We start from the raw sequence: 25,687 nt of genomic DNA on the forward strand, positions 1-25,687 counted from the left end.
AGTGGACTGTGGGCTAGTTGCTGTAGACACAGCACAGTTAAGCACACAGATTTAATGCTTTCTGTCTAAAGAACAGTGTGACTGAGTGAATAATACCTGTGTCTCCCATACTAGAGACAAGGGTCTGTTCTCAACTCTGCCAGAAGCGACCATCTGTAAAGTCTCAGTTACCCCAACTATAGAATGCGAAGATTACTACTTGTCAGTTCCTTGATTTAGAAGTGTGAAACTTTAATGAAGACTATAAAGTACATATAATTAACACCATCAGTCAGCAGAAGGCATCCTCATGGGCTCCCATCCCATTGGGCCTTCCCTGAGGTGAGAGGTGAGGACATTGTTGCTACAGTGCCTATATCCTGTCGAAGCTCTAGCTCTGTGCCTGGCAAGCAGGAAGCTGAGTGGGTCCTGGGACTATGATGAGTGATGTTGACATGCAGGAATTCCCTAGAGCTAGAGAATGCTCAATGCAGGCTGCACATAGAAACTTGGGCTGAGAATTTCTCTCACTGGACCAACTTCTGTTGGTGAGAAAGACAAGCTCTTGAGCTACACAGAGCTCTTCTTCAGGATATATTTGATAAAGAGTAAAAAGCACCTCCCTGCCCCCAAGCAACCCCCGTCAAATGTCAAGTCCTGCTCCACTGCAGGAGATACAACCATTTCTTTTTACAAATTTAGAATTAGAGAAAAATAGGCTCTTTTACCAATCTTATTCTAAGAAATGGCTAAAGCACTTTTGCTGAAACCTTCTTAAAAAAAAAAAAAATCAGTCTGAGGCACAGATCTTGTATCACTTTTTTTTTTTTTAAATTTGAACAGTTAGTTTGGCAAAGATACAAAGCTACTGAAAATTGGGTCTTATGGGGGAAAATGTTAAACTAACTCCAGATGTTGCGGTCAGTGCTCCCTATAAACCAAGAAACTTTATGGTGGGATAGAAAACAAAGTGAAATTAGGCCAACAGCTTGCCACTATGGGGAATAGAACCTCTGACCCATCACCCTTCACCAAACATAGAATACTGCAGCATTTACAGAAGGCATAATTGTATATTGGCTGTTCCCTGTTGTCAGGGAATATTCATATAAATCAGTGTACACAGAACACTGGTGCTCCACAGAGAGCATACTGTGGCTTGCAGAGAGCTATCCGAGTTTCTTATTCAAACCTACTAAGTTACATTATAGATAATTACAAAATATTAAATACCTTCCTAATATTAATTTTCCATGTAAGCAATTGCTGTAGGTACAACAGGGAACTTATGCAGTTGAAGACAGGAGGGAAAGTCTGCACAGGCACTAATGGGAGGGGAGATGGTGCTGAATAATTGTCTGTGGAGAGGAGAGGTTGGCCCATGAGACTATTGTTAAAAAGTGTGGACCACAGAATAAGAAGTCCCCATCCAAATGATAGTCCTTGCCCTATTACCTCAGATTGCAACTGGAGAAAGGATAAAGATACTTATACGTACACAAATCATGTGAAATCGTCAAGTGAACTGGCTAATATCTGACCAAATTCATCCCTGATGTAATTCAGCTGAAGAAACCTTATGCCAGGCTTGAATCTATCCCATTGCCTATAGTTTTGTAATTCAGTTTGCATTTTGGTAAACTCTGCTGCTATTCATCATTAGCAAAGAAAAACACTTAGAAACATTCATATCTGGATCACTCATTTCATTTACATCATAATTGCTCTTAAAAAGCTTCGGGTGGAGCAGGGGAGGTTTGTTAGTTTCATAATTTCATGATTAGAGGACAGATCCACCTTAGTTGCTTAATGTTAATAATATTCTGTAGATGCTACCCTCAACATTTTAGTGCATTGATTCTCATCAAACCACACGAGATCTGAATCTGCATCATCCCAGGATGGCCTTACCTCTGGTACTGGGCAAGGAGGAGTAGCTGCTGTGCAGGGAGTGAAAACTAAAAAGCACCAGGGGCATTACCTGTGAATAGCTATGAAGAACAGCAGACAGCACTGAATTCTCACTATTGCAGGATTTTGTCAACTAAAGTATGGATTGCGCTAGACAGTAAACAGAGTCTATACATCCCAATCATTTCTTGTATCTCTTTATTAATAGTTTTGGTGGCACTAGGCTGCACTCTCCAGCCAGTACCTACCTGTTCCCAAGTCCCCCTTACACAGCGGACAAATGTCGCCAGGGAGAGCACAGATAATCACCACATCATAAATATGGTCAGCATCCCCAGCCAGGCAGCTCTGGAGAAAACCACATACAAGAAATACAAGAAGTGAAACCCCAGCCCGGGCTGTAGCTGTAATCGGTGGTGCTTTGTCAGCATTTTATTCTTCTTACTCGTTCTTCTCTCTTCTGCTTACCCTGAGCTCGCTGCAGGCTGGGGGAGGGAAGGGAAATGCCAGACTCAGCTGAAGTGAAAGTTAGCAACAGCTCCAGCGTTTGGGCTGCCAGCGACTCTGCTTCTGGGGAGACCCAGCTCTTAGCTCAGCCTCGATGCGCAAAACCAGCTCGCAGTCCTGGCCCACCAACCCGGTGCCGCGCGGCTCGCCGGGGGCAACTGATCCATTAGCCCCCCACAAGCCCGGGGGCAAGTGGGGGCGGCAGCGTGACAGCAACGACCCAGGCAGAGCTGGCCCGGGGGGGCCGAGCGAAGCCCTCCGCCCCGACCGCAGCAAAGGCAGCTCTTACCTGGGGGCCGAGGGCAGCGACCAGCCTACAGCGACTCCATGACAAATGGGTTTGTCCCGTCAGCTGAAAGACGCAGGACCAGAGCGCGGCGGAAATCCCGCCCCGGGCGCCTGCATAGGCGGAGAGGCCAGCCCGGGCGCTGGGAATGGCTCGCTCGGCTCGTCACTCACCGACTCCTCCACCCCAGGAGGGCTCCTCGTCGCGCGCCTGGACGTGACGCTGGGGCCTGGCGAGGAGAGGCTGGAGCTGCGGGCGCGGGGTGGCGAAACAGGGGGAGTCGCTGGCGGAGGGAGAATGGCTGAAGAGAGCGGCTGGCGGCGCGGAGGACTGGGGTGGGGGGAGCTGGGAGGGACCCATCTGACGGCCGTTTGTTTCGTTGGGTTGATGGCAGTGACGTCACTGTGTGGCGAGGGACCCTGCCCCACATCGTGTCTGCACAGCCCTCTCCGCTGGTTTGGACGAGAGCCCTACCCGCCTGTGCGTGGGGTCCGGGCTCCCAGGCCCATGGCTGGGCAGGTCCCGCCTCCTGAGTGGGCGGCCAGTGGACATGCGTGGCACGCTGCGCAAAACGCACCTAGCTCAGAGAGCGGGGGCCTTGCCAGTGCCGGGGGAGCACAGCATGGCAGGGAGGGCAAGGGTTTGACCACCTCCCCACCTTGAAAGTGCCCCCTTTAAAAGGACAACGGTCGAAGGAGTTGCTGGAGGCTAGGCTGAGCTCGTTTAATGTGGTCCGTTTCGGTTTGGGGTGAGTTCTCTTGTTTCCTCCAAATTTCATCCGTGCTGCTGCCTTTCAGTGAATTAGTGGTGCTCGTTATCTCAACATATTCCTACCACTAACTTTAAGCTGCTGCCTGCTCTAGGTTGTTCCTAATTAGATTTCAGAGGTATCTACCACACACAGATTTTCCCAGTGAGACACATTTCCGCTGAGGACGAGAACTGTAGAAGAGGCCAGTAGTGTATAATCAGCCTTGTTACAAAAGAGGTGGTACCCTTGTGATAGAGCACCTTTTTTCGTTTGCAGATGTCTACAAATTTTCACATGGAGGTGTGGACCCCTTTGGAAATCTTAGTTATAGGTTGCACCCCCCCCCCACCCCCAGTGGTTCATGGGCTACATGGTAACCCATCGTTCTATGGTAACAGCAACCTTTTGTGGACCACTCAGTCATTGTCTGTAGACCCAGACCACAGTTTGAAAACCCCTGGAATAAATTAACAAACATTTAGAATGAAAGGTACTAATGCTTGATAATGAGTTAAGTATAAGGTATGCTTTCAAAGATGATTATGCATTATAAATATTTTGATACAAATTCAGAGAGAGGTTGTAACCTACACACCCATGACAGCAGGAAAGGCAAATGAAAGATAATAGGATAAAGAGATTTACTTTATCCTACATCCTCCTGCTAATTGCCATGCCAGGGATGACTCTTCTTTCTCCTGGTAATGCTCCATTGGGTTGTAAATTGCACCCACCTATCAATGTGTAATTTAGATCACTTCTGAATTTGTCACTTTGTGTTTACCTCCTTTGCAACAAATATTGACCTAAATAATATTTCCCAGCTAGCTTCTGACTCAATAGAATTTTCCTGTCTATTCCATGTTCCCCAGTTGTGCCATTTGGCTGAATTTGATATTGCAAGAGAAATTCTGCAATTTCAGCTATCATCCTTCAACCTGAAGTCTGATGACCCTTAGCCTTTATAACTCACTTTTCACTAAAAATCTGGGTTGTGGAGAGACAAACTTAGTGATCTAAGCATAATGGTTTGAATAGTGTACCTATATTCATTAGAACCATAGGCTTAAATCTTGTTAGAGTCTGCTCAACCTTCATAGGTTAGAGGATGCACTTTACTCTTGTGTAGGTGAGTCAATCAAGCTCTTTACAACAAAAATGCTGTCTGTTTCAAGTGGGTTTTAAGAGCCAAATTTTCAAAACCAAAAAAGAACAAAAGCTATGATTGGTTTCATGCACAGATACTTGAAACAAGCATTTGTCATGATTGTGCAGGAAAACCAAGTGTTTGTACACACAATTGGTCTATTAGGTTTCTAAATGGTCAGTTGTGCATATGAATAAATATCCAAAAACAGATTTTGTCTCAGAATAGGGAGATGATGACAACAAAGGATGTAAAAGGAATGAGAGAGAATGCAGGATAGTTGGTAAAAAGTATTTTTCTTTGTTTTTAGAAACTTAGGTTAAGGATTTCGATAGCAAATGTTACCTTAAAACAATAAGCTTTTATTCAGACAAAACACTGAGTGACTTCAGTGGTGTGTTTTTTGAGGTGCAAGACTGGACCTCATATTTATTATGAAATTATTATAGCATCAGCAATATCTATTATTTCAGAACTGGCTCTAGCATAAATGATATTTATCTAACTGTTCTTTATTATTTCTTCTAAGAACAATTATATAGTATTTAATGTATTTCTATGGTGTTTATCACCATAGTACTTGGGCATATTATCTGAGGATTCATTTAATTCCCATAAAGGGATTTAAATGTATATTAGCCCTTTTAACTTATAGTAGGTTTTACTAGAACAACACTTGGTTACTGAGGAGAAAGAGGACTCAGAGGAAGCATTCTGGGATTTGTAAAGAAACCCACACTGCTGACTAATTTTAGGGCACTAGGCTGAAGTTCCATGGGTGGGGAGGACTGGAACTTGTATCTCCTCTGCTGCAGTGAGGGACCAAGACTGACAAATAGTGTTTCCCTCCCAATCTTTCCAGGAGACTACGGGTAGCAGGGTTGCTGGGAAATGTAGTCCCTCCTAGCAGCCATGTTTGTAGTCCTGGCAAAAACTGCCAGGGAAGCGAGATAATTAGCACCCTTCTCACAAAGAGGGAGACAGGTTTTGCTGATACACTTTTTTGAAGTGTGGAAGGTTAGGCAAGTAAGTCTATTTGATGTCTTTATTTATTTTTAAGACTGTGTTTTGGCTGTGGAGAGGTATAAACACAGGTAGAGGAATTTTTTAATTTATTTGCCCCAAGGATGGCTGTGCCTTTTTTTTTCCTGTTTTGGCGAGCCACAGGGTTCCTGAGTGACTGCATAACTCTACTAGGAAAGAGCCTGCAATAAATATTTTGTAGTGGTAGGTTTTGTAGATTGGAGTAAATTTCACACTCAATGGGCCTATAACACAGTCATACTCCAGGCTCCCACAAATTCCACGTTCCATGTAGGTAGATAACACGTGCATTTCCTTTTAGTTCACTGTTGCCATGTTTTTGTTTGATTTTTTTCTTTGCAACAGTTATGGTATATTTTTTTGCACTTGTTTTAATAAACAAGTTGTCTTTTTCAAATAATTGTGATTACTGGTATAGGGACGATAAGTCAGTTGCTATGTGTACACTTAGCCAACTATTATTTTTCTCTTTTCTTCATGTCTATGTTTCTCTTTCCTCCCTGCTGTTTCTCTTTTACCTTCCTTTCCTATCATTCCTTTTTGGCTTCTCTCAGTCTTCCTTTTTCTGCTTTTTTTCTCTCCTGTTAATATACCTTCTTATTTCCTAACTGCCATGCCCCAAAAGCAGAGGAAAAATTTGAAAGGAAGGTGTAGACATAAAAATGCACAAATATGTACAATTTCTTTCTTTAAGGTATACAACATGTTCTCTAATATCAGCGTTTCTTTTGTAAATAACTTGCAGTAATATGAAAGAGATCATAGCAGGTTTATGTGGGATGGAAGTAAAGATGTATATAAAATATGGGACGGCTCTCGAATGACTCACTCCTACACTCTTTTCTCAGGCAAAATACCCATTGAAGTCAGTCAACAGGTAGGGACTGATTTAGCAAGATATTCAGGTAAGCACATGTCTGTATTCAAGCATGTTGGTAATCCCACTGACTTCAATGGGACTATGTGTGCTTAATTAGGCAGGGGCTTAATTAAGTACCTTGCTGAATTGGGACCATAATAAATATCTGTCTGTCATTCTGTCCGTGTGTGTGTGTAGATGGAAGTTTCCCCTTAGTAGAGTAAGGAATATATAATCATAAGCAGGAAAACTACGAAACTCCAAACTTCAGTACATATAATCCTCTGCAATTAATTCAGTCCAGGGGTGTGTGGATTTGCGCTTCTGCAACTACTCACCCTGAAATAGGAATAGGGCAAGACCCACCACACCCCTGAAAACCCATAAATGACCCACCAAACCTTGGATGGCAGAAAAATTCCATGGATATCTTGGCATCTGCAAATCACGGGGATACCTGCACAGAGAGTTTGTGGTTTTTTTAGTCATCTCCATCACCCTTGGCAACACTGTTCCCTATGGATACAAGGTTCCACAGTCTTCCCACCAGCTGGTGCTCCAACCCCCTCTGAGGTAGTTTAGATGTTGGATCCAAATTTCTACAGATCAGGTAGAAACACCTAAGTATCGTCACTTACACCAACAATTAATGGTGGATGCAAAATGAGAGGCCAGGTTAAAAATGTCCCTTTCAACAAAATAGAGCAGAGTTCTTAGAATTGTCATTTCCTGTGTTATTTATAGTAGCTTTGTGGGGAACAGCTTTTCCTAGAGCCACCAGCTTTATTTTCTATTGAATCTGGCGACAGAACAATAACTTGATTTATGATGTGTGTCCTTAGAGAGCACATTTTTCTAAATTTTCTTTCAAAACACAAAAAGCTTCACATCTCATTACAATGCAGACATGATTTCTCTGTGTGTGAAGCCTTTCAGGCTGAAAATAACAAAACCCAACAGAGACTAAAAAAATCTTGCAATAATAACTGCAAAGAATAGTAATCAATAAGCCGAACAAGCCATGTTAACTAGAACACTAGAAAAACATTTGGGGTGGGAGCCATAAAGGGAGTTCTGTGTCACAGTACTTCACATTTAGGTGCCTAAAAAAATCATAGAACAACACTGTAATACACAAAGTTCAGTTAGGTACCTAAGTTCTGCCTTGTACAATGAATGGGGAGAGATATTTGCCTTAAAATCTGATCAGCAAAAGCCAACATGCTATGTGCAGAGATGCTGATCACGGGTGTATGCTAACTCCATCCTGTCTTTCAGAGATGGGGATCTAAGTGTGGGCTGTGGAGAGGTGCCTATCTCTGCTTCCAGTCTACAAATGGGAACCTGCCACCTGGAGAGTCAGGCATCTTTGGTATCTAATATGCTTCTTGTGGAACTGAGTTAGGCGCCTCACTCCACACACAGCAGGGCAGGGAGGGGTGCTGCCAGAACCTATCTTATAACTTTTAGCTTAGTAGCTAGAGTATGTGCCTAGAATATGGGAGACCCAGATTCGATTCCCCCCTCTCTATTAGAGGGGGGGGTTAGGACTAATTAGGGGGAATCTACCTCTGAGGAGAGTGCTTTAATACCGAGTTTTGAGATACTGTGATGTGAGGCTCTCTCTCCTGTTCAATCTGTTCCACTGTGGATAAATAGTGAGTGATTGGGGGAGTGGATGCCCCAGCCCAATCACTATTTAAGTATTTATCCACAGTGGAAGTGGAACAGTGACTGGGCGAGAGAGAGGAAATAACTCTGTGGTTGGGACATCCACCTGGGATCACCCTGCTCCAGTCATTCTTTCATTATTTATTCACAATGGCACATCTTCAACAGGAGAGAGTAAAGGAAATGCATATCAGACTATCCCATAGTTCAGTGGTTAGAGCCCTCTCCTGAGAAGTGAAAGACTCCACTCTTCAAATCTTTTCTCCACACTCTGGCAGAGAGGGAGAAATTGAATGTGGGTCTCCCACAGCCCAGGCAAATGCTCTAACTGCTGGGCTAAAAGCTACAGGGGGTGCCAGCAGTGCCTCTCTCTCTCTCCCTCCCTCCGAGTTTGCAATGGGACCTGATAGGCATGCTCAGAGGCCCTGCATGAGACTTCAGTGGATTAATATCTTTCTTCGCTCCAGTTCATGAGTCACTCCGGAACTTAGGCAGCAGATAGGCACCCAAGTCCCTAGAGCAAGGCAGCAACATGCTTGCGCAAGTGTCTAAAACTCAGATGCCTAGGTTAGGTGCTGACTGAGTTAGGCAGCAGCCAAGTAGGAGTTTTGTGGATTCAGTAGTGCTGCGCTGGGGGACTTAAGCGCCCAAGTTGCTTCATGGGTAGCACTCTTTCTTCCTAACAGGAAAGAGATTCTGCTACATTAGCAGTTTCTCTTGTCGCATATTTCAATATACTGCATTGCAGGGGTAGAGTGTTATCAGCGGTTATATGCAGGAGATGAAGTCAGGACTCCTGGTCCAGCTTTAGGCCTATTCCATCAATTTCCCCGAATCGGGCCCAGTGCCTAAAGAGGGCCCCACGCCCAGTGAGAATCCCTTCCCTGGTTAGAGGCACCTTTTTAATTTTTAATCACATGGCGGTGCTTTGGGCCTTCAGCAGCACTTCAGCGGCAGGTCCTTCACTCTCTCCGCATCTTCGTCAGTACTTCAGCGGTGGGTCCTTCGCTTACTCTGGGTCTTTGGCGACACTTCGACAGTGGGTCCTTCAGTGCCGCTGAAGACCTGGAGCGAGTGATGGACCCACCCCTGAAATGCCACCAGAGACTCAGAGCAGCGCCCAATGAATATGACCCCCACATGCTTCTTTAAATATATATATATTTTTTTTTTAACTCATCCGTGCTAGGGCCCTGTCAACACTGTTTGAATTGGGCCCCGCACTTCCTAAAGCCAGCCCTCCTCTTTGGAACCCTAACCCTATCTCCAAGTGCCCTATCCTTCGGAACCCAAGCCCTGGGGCGGGAAGCCCTACCCATAGGATCCCTAACCCTAGCTCCAAGTGCCCTACCCTTAGGAACACTAACCCAAGCGGGGAAGCTCTACCCATAGGAACCCTAACTCTAGCTCCACGTACCCTAACCATAGGAACTCTAACCCTATGGCGGGGCGTTCTTCCCATAGAAACCCTAACCCTCGCTCCAAGTGCCCTACCGATAGGAAACCTAACCCTAGCTCCAAGTGCCCTATTCTTCGGAACCCAAGCCCTGGGGTGGGAAGCCCTACCCATAGGATCCCTAACCCTAGCTGCAAGTGCCCTACCCATAGAAACCCTAACCCTAGCTCCAAGTGCCCTACCCGTAGAAACCCTAACCCTAGGGTGGGAAACCCTACCCATAGGAACCCTAACCCTAGCTCCAAGTGCCCTACCCGTAGGAACCCTAACCCTAGGGTGGGAAACCCTACCCATAGGAACCCTAACCCTAGCTCCAAGTGCCCTATCCTTAGGAAACCTAAACCTAGGGCGGGAAGCCCTACCCTTCAGAACCCTAACCCTAGCTCCAACTGCCCTACCCATAGGAACCCTAACCCTAGCTCCGAGTCCCCTACCCTTAGGAACTCTAACCTTAGGGTGGGGTGACGTACCCATAGGAACCCTAGCCCTAGCCCAAAATGCCCTACTCTTAGGAACCCTAACCCTACGGCGGGAAGACCTACCCATAGGAACCCTAACCCTAGAGCAGGAAGCCCTACCCATAGGAATCCTAACCCTAATGCCAAGTGCCCTATGCATAGGAAACCTAACTCTAGCTCTAAGTGCCCTACCCTTATGAACCATAACACTAGGGCAGAAAGTCCTACCCATAGGAACCCTAACCCTAGCTCCAAGTGCCCTACCCTTAGAAACCCTAACCCTAGGGTGGGAAGCCATACCCATAGGAACCCTAACCCTAGCTCCAAGTGCCCTACCCTTAGGAACCCTAACCCTAGGGTGGGAAGCCCTACCAATAGGAACCCTAACCCTTTCTCCAAGTGCCCTACCCATAAGAACCCTAACCCTAGCTCCAAGTGCCCTACCCAGGGGAACCCTAACCCTAGCTCCAAGTGCCCTTTTCTAGGTAACCCTAACTCTATGGTGAGAAGCTTTACCCATATGAGCCCTAACCCTAGCTCTAAGTGCCCTAGCCTTATGAACCCTAACCTTAGGGCACGGTGCCCTACCCATATGAACCCTATCCCTAGCTCCAAGTGCCCTACCCATAGGAACCCAAACTCTAGCTCCAAATGCCCTACCCTTAGGAACTCTAAGCCTAGGGAGGGAATCCTTACCCATAGGAACCCTAACCTAGCCCCAAGTGCCCTACCCATAGGAAACTTAACTGTAGGGTGGTGCGCCCTACCCATCGTAATCCTAAACCCAGCTCCAAGTACTTTAGTCATGGGAACCCTAACCCTAGCTCCCAGATCCCTACTGTTAGGAACCCTAGCTCCAAGTGCCCTACCCATAGGAACCCTAACCCTAGAACCAAGTGCCCTACCACAGGAACCCTAAAACTAGCTCCAAGTGCCCTACCCATAGGAACCCTAACCCTAGGGCGGGAAGGCCTACCCATAGGAACCCTAACCCTATCTCAAAGTGCCCTACCCATAGAAACCCTAACCCTAGGGTGGAGCGTCCTTCCCATAGAAACCCTAACCCTAGCTCCAAGTGCCATACGCTTAATAACCATAGACCTAGGTCGGGAACCCCTACCCATAGGAATCCTAACCCTTGCTCCAAGTGCCCTACCCATATATCCCCGAAACCTGGGGGGGGGAGGCCCTACCCACAGGAACCCTAACCCTAGCTCCAAGTGATCTACCCTGAGGAAACCTAACCCTAGGGTGGAAAGCCCTACACATAGCAACACTAACCCGAGCTCCAAGTGCCATACCGATAGGAACCCTAACCCTAGTTCCAATTGCCCTAGCATTTAGAACCCTAACCCTAGCTCCAAGTGCCCTACCCTTAGGAACGCTAACCCTATCTCCAAGTGCCTTACCCTTAGAAACCTTAAGCCTAGGTGGGGAAACCCTACCTATAGGAACCCTAGCCCTAGCTCCAAGAGCCCTATCCATAGGAATCCTAACCCTAGCTCCAAGTGTCTTATGCATGGGAACCCTAACATTAGCTCCAAGTGCCCTACCGTTAGGAACCCTAACCCTAGCTCCAAGTTCCCTACCTTTAAGAACCCTAAACCTAGGGTGGGGTGCCCTACGCATAGGAACCCTCACTGTAGCTCCAAGTCCCCTACCCATAGTAACCCTAACAATAGGGCGGGGTGCCCTACCCGTAGGAACCGTAACGCTATGGCGGAAAGCCCTACCCACAGGAACCCTAACCCTAACTCTATGTACTCTACCCTTAGGAACCCTAACCCTAGGACCGGAAGGCCTAACCATAGGAACCCTAATCTTAGCTCCAAGTGCCCTGCCCATAGGAACTGTAACCTTATCTTCATGTTCCCTATCCTTAGGAACCCTAACCCTACAGTAGGAAGCCCTACCCATAGGAACCCTAATCCTAGCTCCCAGTGCCCAACTCTTAGCAACCTTAACCCTAGGGCGAGAAGTCCAACCCATAGGAACCCTAACCTTAGCTCCAAGTGCCCTACCCTTAGGAACCCTAACCTTAGCCCCAAGTGCCCTACCCTTAGGAACCCTAACCCTAGGGTGGGAATCCCTAGCCCCAAGTGCCCTACCCGTAGGCACCCTAACCCTAGGGGGGAAGCCTTACCTATAGGAACCCTAACCCTATCTCCAAGTTGTACTAAACGTTTGTCCCAGATCTGGACTTTAGCGTACAAAATCTGGGTGTTTACTGTGAACCTTCCCCAAGCTTATACCCAGCTTGGATCTATTCTCGGTGCCACCAGCCAGGAATTTACAGGGCCTGACTCCCTTTCCCTCTCTCTGGTATCCCCAACCCTTCCCTGGGGGGACCCCAAGAACCCAAATCCCTTGGGTCTCCCTATCTCAACGGGAACACAAGCTCTTCCCCCTTGTCTCCTCGTTATCTGCTCCCCCGCTTCCCCCTCCCTTTTCCCTGGAGGAGCCTGGGCGATGCAGTACTTAACTCCTTGAAGGCAAAACAAAGAGGGAATTCACCACTCCCCTGAGGTGATGGAATTCAATCTAGTAAAGCTAAATATAAGAGATTTTTCCAACCCCTTCCTTGTAGCCACCAGAGAACCCAAAAACTCGCCCAGGTTTTAAAAAAGAAACTTTATATAAAAAGAAAGAAATACAACAATAATCTTGCATAAGGAAACTCAATACAGGCTTTTGCTTATAAGAAAATATGATCACAGTCTGATTTAAGATAGCCTGTTTTAAACCATCAGCAATCAACACATGTCATACAACACAAAGTCTCACATCGATTATTTGTTTCCTTTTTGTACTCACAGATTGTGTAGGAAGAAAGATTTGAAAGACGACGGGAGTTAAAGAAAGCTTGTTTTTCTCACAGCAGAGAAACAAAAGACCAGAAAAAGCAAAATGCAGAGGTGTCACCCTTCTTATTGAAAATCTGTTTCCTGATTTTGTCCTTGGTAGGTGTTTTGTTCTATGTAACCCTTTACAGTAAAGAAATTAACCTTACCTTACCTATTCTATTTTATGACCAAGTGCCCTACTTTTAGAGAACCTAACCCTGGCGGGATACCTACTCCCATAGGAACCATACCTAGTCAAGTACTTACTTAGACCTTTAACCCTAGGGCGGAAAGTCCAACCATAGAACCTACTCCAGCTGCCAATGGCCTACCCAAAAGAACCTAACCTTTGCTTGAAGTGCCCATTAACTTTAGGAACCCAAGCTAGGGCGGAAGCTCATAGGAACCCTAAACCTAACTCCATGTGCCTACCCGATAGGCACCTAACCCTAAAGGAAGCCTCCATGGGACCCTAACCTGTTCTAGTGTCTACATAGGACCCTACCTAACTCCATGTGCCTACCCATAGGCCCACCCAAGGGGGAGCCCCTCCCTTATAGGAACCCTTACCCTTGTACCTAGATGTCCTACCCATATTGAACCCTACCCTAACTCAAGTGCACTCCACGATAGGCACCCTACCCTAGGGGGAAGCCCTACCCATAGAACCTAACTACTCAAGTGCCCTACATTTAGAGACTAACGTAGGGCGGGAAGCCCCCATAGGAACTCCTAACTAGCTCCGTGCCCTACCCTTAGCAACATTAACCATATGGCAGAAGTCCAACCCACAGGAACCTAACTCTAGCTCGAAGTGCCCTACCCATTAAGACCCTACCTTAGCTTGAAGTACCCATACCTTAGGAACCTTGAAGCTAGGGCGGAAGCCGTACCGCATAGGCACTACCCTCAAAGTGGAAGCGCCTACCCATAAGAACCTAACCCTGGCTCCAAGTGCCTACCCTTTAGTAATATACCTTAAGACGGGAAGCCCTCCATAGAACCCTAACCCTAGCTCAAGGGCCACTCTCATCGACCCTACCTAGATCCTAGATGCGCTACCTCAGGAACCCTAACCATAGGGCGGGAAGCCACCCATAAGGAAAACTAACCTAGCTCAAAGTTCCTTCCCAGGAACCTCACCATAGAGCTAGGCGTCCTTACATAGGACCCTAAATCATAGCTCCAAAGTGCACCTACCATTAGCACCGAGGCTAGGTCAGGAAGCCCTACCTAATAGAATCCAACTCTAGCTCCAAGTGCCTTACCCATAGGAACTAACCGCTCCAATTGCTTACCTTAGGAACACCTAACCTGTCCAAGTGCCTACTAGTAGGAAACCTTAACCTTAAAGCTGCAGGTGCTACCTGTAAGGAAACCTACCTAGGGCAGAATCCACCATAGACTCTAACCACTCAAGTACCCTCCCCTACGATCCTAAACATTACGGGGGGGAGCCTACCCTAGGAACTCTCTAGCTTTCAAGTGTGTCCTCTCTTAGTAACTCTTAACCTAGCTACAAGTGACCTCCCTTTAGGACATAAGCTAGATCAAGTGCCTACCCATAGAACTCTAACTCTAGTCCATGTGGTCCTATCTTAGGGACCCTACCCTAGGGCAGGAGCTTCTTACCTATAGGACCCAAACCTTGCTCGAAGTGCCCTACTCTTGGGGTTTCCACCAAGGATAGAGGTTCTAGAGTAGGGCACTTTGAGCTAGATTAGGTGTCCTATGGGTTAGGGGGCTTTCGCCTTAGGTTTAGGCGTTCTATGAGGTAGTCACTTGGGCGAGGGTAAGGAGTATACTATGGTGTAGGTTTTTCCGCACGTAGGGTGTGGGTTTCTAATGGCTGGGCACTTTGAGCAATAGTTAGGGATTCCTAATGTAGGGATCTAGGAGTAGGTGTTAGGGTTCCATGGATAGGGCATTGGAGCTATGTTTAGGGTTTCCTATGGTAAGGCATTAGGAGCTAGGTTAGGCTAGCTTCCTTGCCTTAGCTTTTGGGTTCTAAGTACAAGGCTTTTGGGCTAGGGCTAGGGTTCCTATGGTAGGGTTTATCCGCCAAGGTTAAGATTCTATGGGTCGGGTATTTTGAAGCTAGGGTTAGGTTTCCTATCGGTAGGACACTTGGGAGCTAGCGTTAGGTTCCCTACAGGTAGGGGAACTTGGAGCTGTTGTTAGGTTCATGATTAGAGCTTCCAGCCTAGGGTTAGGGTTCCTAAGGGTAGGGCACTTAGAGCTAGGGTTAGGGTTCCTATGGGTAGGGCTGTCTGCCCTAGGATTAGGGTTCCTAATGGTAGGGATCTTGGAGCTAGGGTTAGGGTTCCCATGGGGAGGGCACTTGGAGCTAAGGTTAGGGTTACTATGGGTAGGGCACTTGGAGCTATGGCTAGGGTTCCTATAGGAAGGGCTTCCCGCCCTAGAGTTAGGGTTTATAAGTGTAGGGCACTTGTAGCCAGAGTTAGGGTTCCTATGCGTAGGGCACTTGGCATTAGGGAACCCGAACCCTAGGGTGGGAAGCCCTACCCACAGGAGCCCGAACCCTAGCTCCAAGTGCCCTACCCATAGATCCCCTATTCCTAGGGGGGGGAAGCCCTACCCATAGGAACCCTAACCCTAGCTCCAAGTGCCCTACCCATAGGATCCCTAACCCTAGGGGGGAGAAGCCCTACCCATAGGAACCCTAACCCTAGCTCCAAGTGCTCTACCAATAGGAACTCTAACCCGAGGTCTAAGTGCCCTACCCTTAGGAACCCTAAGCCTAGGGTGGGAAGCTCTACCCATGGGAACCCTTACCCTAGCTCCAAGTGTCCTACCCATAGGAACCCTAACCCTAGCTCCAAGTGCCCTACCCGTAGAAACCCTAACCCTAGGGTGGGAAGCACTACCCATAGGAACCCTAACCCTAGCTCCAAGTGCCCTACCCTTAGGAACCCTAACCCTAGGATGAGAGGTTGTTCGTAACTCTGAAACATTCATAACTCTGAACAAAATGTTATGGTTGTTCTTTCAAAAGTGTACAACTGAACATTGACTTAGTAAAGTTTCAAACCTATATTATATAGAAGAAAAATTGTGATTTTAACCATCCTATTTTCAATGAAACAAGCACAGAAACAGTTCCCTTACTTTGTCAATTTTTTTAAACTTTCCCTTTATTATTTTAGTCGTTTGTGTTTAACACCGTACTGTATTATATTTGCTTTTTTTGCATGGGATGGGGGATTCTCTGCTGCTGCCTGATTGTGTACTTCTGGTTCCAAATGAGGTGGGTTTGACTGGTCAGTTTGTAAGGCTATGTCTGCACTACAGCCAGCAGTGATGCTCTGAGATCAATCGACCGGCAGTCAATTTAGCAAGTCTAGTGAAGACCTACCCAGTCGACAGAAGATTGCTCTCCAGTCAACCCCTGTACTCTACCCCCGACAAGAAGAGTAAGGTAAGTCGATGGGAGAGTTTCTCCCATTGACCCCCACCTTCCTTCCCGCAGTATACATCAACTCCAGTTACATTATTCACGTAGCTGGAGTTGCGTAGCATAGGTTGACTTACCGCGGTAGCGTAGACATAGCCTAACTCTGGTGCTTGTAATTCTGAGGTTCTACTGTAACTGCCAACAGTTAAGTTACCACGGTTGTTTCTATGCAAGCATATTTTATTCTTAAACTAAAAGCTCTACAGAGAAGACCTATTGAGATCAATTAAAGAATCTACACACATGCTAAGAAGCTTACCAGAGATCACCTCCCAACCCCCATTTCCACAAAGGCTCTGGCCAGTGTCAGTCCTTCTAACCTTTCCCTGAGTATGAAGCTCTCAATGGAGCAGAGGTCCTGCTTGTCTGCTGGATCAGAATGAAGGCTCAAGTGTAAACTGAGCCATAGAGAGACTTTGGTATGGCTAAGGTCAAAGAGTAAATTAATGGCATGTGAAGGAGAACAAGGGTGGTAGAACCAGGAGGGCAGTGGGGGCCCCCACAATAGAAATACTGCTGGAGTTAATTTATGTTTCCAGCTCTGCTTCCCCATCCCCTCTGACTCCACCCCACTCTCCCCAGCTCCACTTACTCCCTCTCCATTAGCTGATTGTTTGGAAGTTGAGAGCCAATCAGGTTATGGCCAACATCCCTCCTCTCCAGCAGTGCATTGGGGCAAGGCATCTTTCCACACTCTACTATTCAAGGTGCACTGCTGCTGCTTATGGTGGAGAGCCCAAGAATCCTAAAGCTTATTGCCATGCTCTAAATGATAGCTCTCACACTGCAAACTACTGGCCTTTATATTTACTTTTTTTTTTTTAAATATGAGTAGCTAATGTTTCTCACAGTGGATTCAGAAGTGTAAATAGACAAATAAAGTTGTTATGGTAACATGAATAAATGTGGCTTAGACTTATTTGCCATCTGCAAAGTGTCTTGTAATAAGCAAACATTTCAGTTTAACAGCTGCCAAGGATCCTTGTTTGATGACTTTCAGTGCTTTAATCAGTAGCACTTTGACTAAGCATAGTTACTGCTTGCGTGGACAGTGGGTAAAATGGTAGAAGTAGGATTAGGTTGGATCCTGTATGTACATGTTTGAAACTTGTTCACACTTGCCTTAATCAATATGTGGTTTGTTGGTTGCACTAAGCGCATGGGTGGGAGAATTCCCCCCCCCCCCCCCATTCAGCTGAGCTAGAGAAACACATTCATGACATTGTATCTCACGGTCAGAGCTGCCTGTTACTGCAGGGCTTTTTCTGGCTGGCATTTGTTTTTGAAGAGAAGAAACTCTCTTTGCGTTTAGGCTCAATATTTGTAGTCTTCTCTGGCTCGTTGTAGTATAGATTTTGCTTTTTTGTTTTTGTCTTTTGTCATTAATTGTGATTATGAACTTGGCAAGGCATGTGTTTTGGTAGCTCAGCAAGGTCTCCTAGACTCCTAGCAGTTTTTAAGAGTGTTTTGCAAGATGAGGATTTTCATAGCTTTGGAAGGATTTTGTGAATCTTTTGACATTTCATCAGACCAAACTGTGCAAGCCGTAAAACTGATGATAAAGGTAGGTGCTTAACTAATTATCCCAAGCTAATTATTTTTAATTTTGCTATGTTTAACTTATGGTTTAAATACACGTATAATATAAATTTATACTGCATAGTATTCCCTATTCTAATGTAAGGGAGTTCATTTTATAGGTCTTCTGGCTGCCTATCCCTGATTTCTGTGTAAGACTTCTGAGACTCTTACTGCCTGATTTGCAGGTTTAGCCAAGCTCTGCTTGTTGCAATATGAAAGGTGGGGGCAGCAGGCAAAGCTACCGTTATATTACCATTATAATAGACAGGCTTCTGGTGAAAGTTAGAGCAATCTCGGGGCTGCTTTAACTTGCATTTGGCTGCCAGCAGCCAGCCCCAATGGGCATTTCCCACAAGTGAGAATCCTCTGCAATCCAATAGCACCCTGGTTACACATCTTTCTCCCTAGCCATGTTTCCCACATAGCATACTGATTTGCGGGCAGAGGGGCAGGAGGGGGAGAAGTGGGGTGGAGCGTTCAGGGGAGGAGGCGGAGGTGGAGCAGTGGTGAGCTGGGGCCGGCCAGCCACCGGCTCACCTGCCTGCCCGCCACTGCCCGACCACTCACTCGCTCGCCTCCTGAGCCCCCCTCCCTCACCTGCCGCCGCAGGCCACACAGTGAGTCCATGCGGGCCGCATGTTGTGCAGGCCTGGTTTACAGGCTCAGTGGCATTGTGTCAGAGGAAATTCAGACAAGCATTTGGTCTCTCTGCGAAGGCATCTTTTTGAACCACTGACAACAAGCACCACAATTTTATGTGAAATGTGATTGTCTCCACCATCAGCAGCTCTGGGAACGATGTTCCAGTTCATGGGAGCAACTGGGAAAGTGTTTGGAGCTAGCATGTGTGTTTGTGTAGAGAATCAAGGGAACAGTCAATGGAAGAAGGAAGACCCTGTGAGATGCCCCAGTCAAGGCTGGGATTAAAAGAGAGACCTGATTCCCCAGAGGTCTCAAATTGTCACCACCAAACTCCAGCCACATGTGCAACAACTTGCACTCTACATTACATGGTGCCAGAATGATCACAGTGACATTTCAACTTGCTCCTTGTGAGATGAGACTCCTGTGATTCAGGAGTCCCTGTGGCTGCAGGTTTAGCTGCATTGTCTGAATTAACCCTATATTGTTTTATGCATTTACTCTGACACAGCAAGGAAAAGCACTATTTATGTCACGTTCATCCTTTCAAGGAGAGAGTCCAGAGTTCTTGCACAGTCAGGCTCACACTTTAAAAATGGCTTCTAATTTTGGTGTCCTCAAGGTCTGATGCCAGCTGTGAATATGTAGGCTGAGATTTTCAAAAGCACTCAGTTTGGTTTAACTCTGCTCCCACTGAAGTCAATGGGGGTTTTTTACATGGGATCAGACAGGCCAGAGGTTGACAACCTTTCAGAAGTGGTGTGCCAAGTCTTCATTTATTTATTCACTCTAGTTTAAGGTTTCACGTGCCAGTAATACATTTTAACATTTTTAAAAGGTCTCTTTCTATAAGTCTATAATCTATAACTAAATTACTGTTGTATGTAAAATAAATAAGGTTTTTAAAATGTTTAAGAAGCTTCATTTAAAATTAAATTAAAATGCAGAGTGCCCCCGTACCAGTGGCCAGGCAGTGTGAGTGCCACTGAAAATCAGCTCGCGTGCCGCCTTTGGCACGCATGCCATAGGTTGCCTACCCCTGCGATAGGCCAATACAGAGCTCTTTAGAAAATCCCACCTGACATCTAATTCAGGTATCTAAATATTCATTTAGGTGCCTCATTTTAGGTACCCAAGTTTGAAGCTGGTAAAATAATAATATAACTATAATAATATATATGTAGTCTAGGTCCCTAAAGTTGGGCACCCAAACATATGAGGTAACCAAAAGCAGAGGCCACTTGGAAAAACTTGATCTTTCATAACTCCCCAGCAAGAAGGTCACAGATCTGTATTTTTGCTTTAGCTTTGTGTCACTTGTAATGGATCAGATGTATTCATTTGTAGCAGCAAAACTTCATCACATTCTTTAGCCTCCTATACACACAGAATTTTTGTAATTTATAAGCAAAAAATAAACCTAGCCTAAATCAAGACTCTTTAGATCTCAACACTATTTTCTTTTCAAAACAAAACGATATAAATCTTGTATCTAGCAGTTGTATGTTCTAAGAACACTTTACTTGGACTGTAAGTCCTGTGGGGCAAAGAGCAGTTTCTAAGGCACTAATGTAATATACATACACCAAAAATGAATGCAGATTTGTTCTGGGTAGGAATCACTTCTGCATAGACATTCTTTTCACAATTTATTATTCATTTTTAGGATTATTTCCACATTCCACTTTCTGAAGACAAGCAAGGCAGACGATATTTGGAGCTGATCTATGCAGGAGCAATACTGAAGGACAACTGGATCCTTGCTGACATAGGGATATCAGTTTCCTCGACCATTAAATGTGTTGTTAAGGTACAGTATGATTAAAAAATAGATAGTCTTAAGTTGTCCAGAAATTCTGTGTGTTTTTTGGTTCTCCTTCTAGACCCTGTGCTAAATTTAACACCACTAAGCAGCAGTAAAAAGTATCTAACCTCAAGAATAGCCACCCTGACCTTCAAAGAATGAGTGTAAAAAGTTGTTATGGTAACATGAATGATTGGGCTTACATTTATTTACATGGAACTTTAAAGACTGTAAAAATAGAACCTTTTCTGTAGAGAGACATCTCTACAGAAATTAAATTTGTGGAATGAAAGACCTTTACAAATAGGGAGAAAAAGCCTGATACAGCACAATACCCATTTCCCACTGTGGGCAATAGATTTAGGAGGATCTTGTCAGCCATATATTTCCGTCACCCCCAAATCCATTCCTTCTCTCAGTATCTGTGATCACAAATTGACTTTTGGTCATGATCTGTCATTTTTCCTCTGCTGAATATATATCTTGGCAGTCAGTTGCTGCTGCTCCTTCATGAGGTGCAGAAAAGCTAAAGGTAAGTTGCATTAAATAAAAAAATAGCACTAGTCTCTCTACTCCTACTTGCACAGGCTTCAGTAAGCTAAGTGCAGCAAATTTTAAGTACAGCACATAGTATAGTCTTTATAATACAACTGATGAGCATAGAAAGAGAGAGGCCACAGCTGGAACCTTGAATTTGAACCACTTAGAAAGAGGGTATAGATTATATCCCAATCCTTGGCTCCAATCCTACCCCAATGGGTTTGGTTCTGAATTGGATTCTAAACCAGAATGAACTATTTTTCCACTCATGGTTCAGCTGTGGACAAACTTGTGAGAAATGCTCACCATTCAGAGATCTAATCTTGCAAGGTTGCCAGCATTCAAGATGACTGAAATCTCATAAGCAGCTGATTTCATGAGACTTTCACCATTTTGGGCTGAAATCTCCAAACCAGCTATTTAGATTTCGAGACCATTACAAATAAAGATGAGCCCTGGCCCTTATTAGGCCTCTAAGCTGAACTCTAAAGCAAGCCAAAGCCTATCCCTGTATCCAGTGAGAACCAAGCATTCTGAGTTAATTTTAGAGGCATTGTTCTAAGAAGAATTATCATTCATTATAACTTAACATCATGGTTTGGCTCCCTCCTTAGGATCATAGAATATCAGGGTTGGAAGGGACCTCAGGAGGTCATCTAGTTCAACCCTGTGCTCAAAGCAGAACCAATCCCCAAATAGATTTTTGCCCCAGATCCCACTGTAACTGGAAAATCTTTTCTTCCTTCATTCTCAGGAAGTAGAACATATGATTTCATCTTGCTTTCTAAATGCACCTATATTGAAATAACCTGGGTTTTTCTTGTTGTGTATAGCAAAAGTCATTCTTTTGCTGGAATACATGAGAAGGAGTTAGAATTTCAGGGGAATAACTACTAATTTTGTATTACAGCTCTATGCCAACACTGTTAAAGGAAATAAGCAATGCATAAGACATCACAAGAGACAATAGCAACTCAGGCTGGTATGGTTTGGTAAAATAACTGTAAGGAAAACATGACATATATGATGCCTTTTGGGCATCATTTTCAAACCTGATAGCCTAAATTTGGACACCTAGACCTGCATCTAGCTGTCTAAACTGTTGCTGTTTATATATACCTGGTTCAGACACATTAATGATTATACAGGCTATTAAAAGTATATTTAGACTTCAAAATTGGGCTGTCTAGGGCAAATTCTGTCTTCATTTACAATTGGAAAGTCAATAAATAATACTTTGCACTTCTACAGTGCACGCATCTGAGGATTTCAAACATTATCTGGGCAATAATGAATTAAATCTCCTAGCATCCCTGTAAGCCAGGTATAATTAGTTATTATAAGTATTCTTTCCATATTACATGTTGGGAAACAGAGGCACAGAAGTTAAGAGACATTTCCAGGGAATATGGGTACAGCCAGAAATACAATAGAGGTTGCCTGACTCTGAGTGCTGTGTTTTAACCAAAAGGTCCCCCTTTTTCAGTACTGTTGCACACATGGACTTAAGGACAGAATATGGCATTTGGGGGCTACCGTTTAACTCATGTTCACTTAAAAGTCAGTAATTCCATGAAAGTGTACAACACAGCTGAGTGAGGCTTCCACAAATTAAAATGAGATAATTACCAATTGCCATCTCATACATTTATTTTTAAACAGTATTTTGATTGAATTGTTCCCAGTTACAAGAAAAACAGAAAGTACTTCAGTCAAAGAAGGTATAAAATATTTTTTTTTATACAGGGCTTTTCAGTGTCTGAATGTCTCTTGTAGCCTGTGATTACTGTGATAAAGTCTTATCATGCAAAGGTATTGTCAAGCTTATTCAATATTAGGCCTAAAACTTCCGAAAACCTCAAAGATCAAGGATAGTAACCAGAGCAAGTGTAGCAAGTTTAAACTAGGAAATATTGTAGACCTGTGGTCAGCTGCAAAAAGCAAGCTTTGCAATATTAGGCATAGCAAATTCAGACTAAGAAATATTGTAGACTTGTGATCATCTTCAAAAAGCAGGCTTTGCAAAATTAGATATGGATTTGTGGTCAAGGTGTAAAACAACCAAGCACTTCTTTCAGCTGATTCGAATGTTCTTGATACAGACTCGTGGTCAAGGTGCAAAGCAACCAAGCACTTCTGGCTGCTTCAAATGTTCTGTGTCTGACACATTAACCACAATTAGGACAATTGGCTGTATTTGGAAAATATGAGCAGTGCACCTGTGCATAGATCATAATTTCAAAGTAACCACAACTACCACAGTAAATATTTGGCCTAACCTGATTGGTTGACCTGCTTCAAAACACGGCAGGTAGATGAGATAAAGTGTGTAGACCCTCAGATGGGTTTGTGTGTTTGTCTTGGTCTAAGGGGTCATTCTCTTTGATTGGTCAGACCCACACCCCCTGAACGGAGGAAACCTGAACTACACAGACTATCTGTACCTAGCCAGTGCAAAGAGCGGTCGACTAAAGGGTAATGTATTCTCAGCAGGGTAAGGTTTTAAAGTAAAAAAAGTCTGATTGCATGCAGTATAAAGTAATAGAGTAGAGAAGTCTGGGTTGCTTGAGCTAATTTGATCTCAAGTTGTGTTGGCACTACAGTATTACAAATTGTAATGTCAGGATAATTTGATCTCAAGTCGTATCAATGCTGCAGTAGTAAAAACAGTAGTAAAATCTTAATAGAAGTATTAGATTGTTTAGGAATAGTTATAAGTTGCTAATAAATAGTTTTACTTATGCTTGTGCCCCCTGGTGGTGGGAACAGTATGAGCAGAGTTGGTAATCAATAAGTAACAGTAGCTTTGCTTGTACTTGTACCTGCCTTCAGTATCACCAGCCATTTATATTCAATGCTAATAGTATGATTTATAGTAGTAAGTAATTAATGCATAATATTACCTGTACTTGTTTGCAATATAATTTGCCATTTATATTAATCCTTATTCAATGCTGGTCTCTATTTCTCCTTTTCCTTTTCTATCTGTGTTGCATTTATAACTAAGTCATTAAAAACCTTTTTTGAGAAATAATCAGTAGTCTTAGTTTTCTCGTATATGGACACTGCTCAACCTCATTACATCTGTGTTGGGTGGTGGAACGTAGCGATCACCCGGAGCCCCATTGGGGTCCTGACATTTGCCTCCTTCTTCCTTTATCTCCGCATAGCCTTTTTCTTCAGTCTTCTCCCTCTCCCAAATCCCATAACAGGTTATTTTCCTTAATTTTTTGAGGTGGCTGATTGCTGCCTTTATTTTAAAGAAAATGCAACTCCTCCTCTTGGAGGATTTTCACTCTGGCTGGAAGGAGGAGTAGTTGCCCTTTGCATGAAAAGGACTGTTTAATATGGTGACTGGCTTTGCACAAGACCTTTACAGCTAGTCTTAAATCTTAATCCAAAACAATTATTTCTGTCCCTCACAGTCATGTCTGTAACAACCTTGGCTGTTTTCATCCATCATGAGGAATACTTTTATTCTCTCCAGGGTGGCATTTGTGTGGTTTTTTGTGACATTGGGCTCCTAACTACCTTTCTTGTCTATAAGCATATCAGATCTTCTCAGCTACTAAATTAGAGTATTCTGTGCACCTGCCGTCCATACGAGTAATCATGTCCGTGTTACCAGTGCTGAAGGGTTACGCAAAAGTCATGCATTAATAAGACCAGGTCCTTGGCCCTGCTCCATTTCCTTGGACAGCCAATGCTGTCTTAAACAAGTGAAGTGCCAAACTATTCCTAATCACCTTATTACAGCCTCCAGTGGAGGCCGTGTGGCCATGCAGGTGGGGGCAATAAGCTCTTGGGGACCATTACCAGTCAGCACAACTTAGAGCAGTCCAGAGGATAAAACCAGACCCTGGCTAGCCTCAGGGCTGAGGGATGTAATGTTGGTGTAAAGCCACCTGTGATCTTCACTACCCCAGGTCCTATGTCAAGCACGGTTCATCCAGATCTGAGTTTCAGGGCCGTAGGTGTCAGCTGATTTTTCGCAATGCTTCCTGCATGAGTGCTGGAAAGAAGGAGAACAGGATCCCTGCGTTCTCTCCCTACAAATTCATTTATGCAGGGCCAGGCACGATTTGACCTTCAATTTTTTGTCAGAAGGGAGATAAGTGCTGATGCTAAAAAAAAAATACCAGGCAAAACAAAGCATTGTAGAAACAGACATGATAAAAGTACACAACAGTACTGCAACCTAAATTTCTGTTTCATACACACAGGGAAGACTGTCTTTTAGAGTGGGCTTTTTTTTTTTTTTTTTCTTAGCTGCAAACTGCAAAGCCACGTTCAGTAATTAATGAGGTGGGCTGTTGCAAGGCAGCAGCTTCTGTGCACTAACAAGCTTGGCTTCTCGCCATGGTTGTTATATAAGCTGAGAAAGATCCTGAAGATAGCTCGTTTGTATATAGGTCCCTCAGTCCATAAACAAAAGAGAATATTTTTAGTCTTGCTATTGCTCCACTCTTATAGGATTAGTTGGCCAGAATTATTGCTGCTCCTGGCACAGCATCACTAGGGCTGCAGCGCATAAAAACAAGGAGTGGAACAGTGAGGCAAAAGGACTGCAGTGTTAGGATGTCTTTGAGAAATATAGCTGCTTGTTTACTCCGTCTTCTGGTTCTAGCTTTATTGTTGTTGCTGTTTCCCTGGGGAGAAAGATAAATTTAATTTAATCACGTCCTTGATCTGTATGCATGTTGCATGCTGTGTGTTTGCTTTTTGTTCAGAAG

The 25,687-nt window shown here is 44.6% G+C and overlaps 2 protein-coding genes across 5 annotated transcripts in view; one reads left to right on the top strand and one right to left on the bottom strand.

The window, feature by feature from the left end:
- Positions 1–3,195, bottom strand: part of RNF13 (ring finger protein 13) — a 92,550-nt gene extending 89,355 nt beyond the window's left edge. The window contains exons 1-2 of one of the 3 annotated variants that reach the window (XM_075068474.1): positions 2,687–3,195; positions 2,139–2,238 (exon numbers count right to left, since the gene is read on the bottom strand). The gene's annotated coding sequence lies outside the window, so the exon portion shown is untranslated. Of the gene's footprint in view, positions 1–2,138; positions 2,376–2,686 lie in introns of all 3 variants that reach the window. The other 2 variants (XM_075068473.1, XM_032806243.2) reach the window with 2 other exon arrangements.
- A 12,648-nt stretch (positions 3,196–15,843) lies between these two features.
- The window catches only part of ANKUB1 (ankyrin repeat and ubiquitin domain containing 1), a 35,800-nt gene continuing 25,956 nt past the window's right edge, over positions 15,844–25,687 (top strand). Inside the window, exons 1-2 of one of the 2 annotated variants that reach the window (XM_075068472.1) lie at positions 15,844–16,351; positions 20,277–20,420. Coding sequence is in view for 1 of the 2 variants with exons in the window: in XM_032806241.2 (XP_032662132.1) it covers positions 17,862–17,951; positions 20,277–20,420 (234 nt within the window). In the remaining variant the exon portion in view is untranslated. Of the gene's footprint in view, positions 16,352–17,348; positions 17,952–20,276; positions 20,421–25,687 lie in introns of those variants that run through there. The other variant, XM_032806241.2, reaches the window with a different exon arrangement.

The sequence above is a fragment of the Chelonoidis abingdonii genome, chromosome 8, assembly GCF_003597395.2.
Source record: "Chelonoidis abingdonii isolate Lonesome George chromosome 8, CheloAbing_2.0, whole genome shotgun sequence".
NCBI lineage: Eukaryota > Metazoa > Chordata > Testudines > Testudinidae > Chelonoidis > Chelonoidis abingdonii.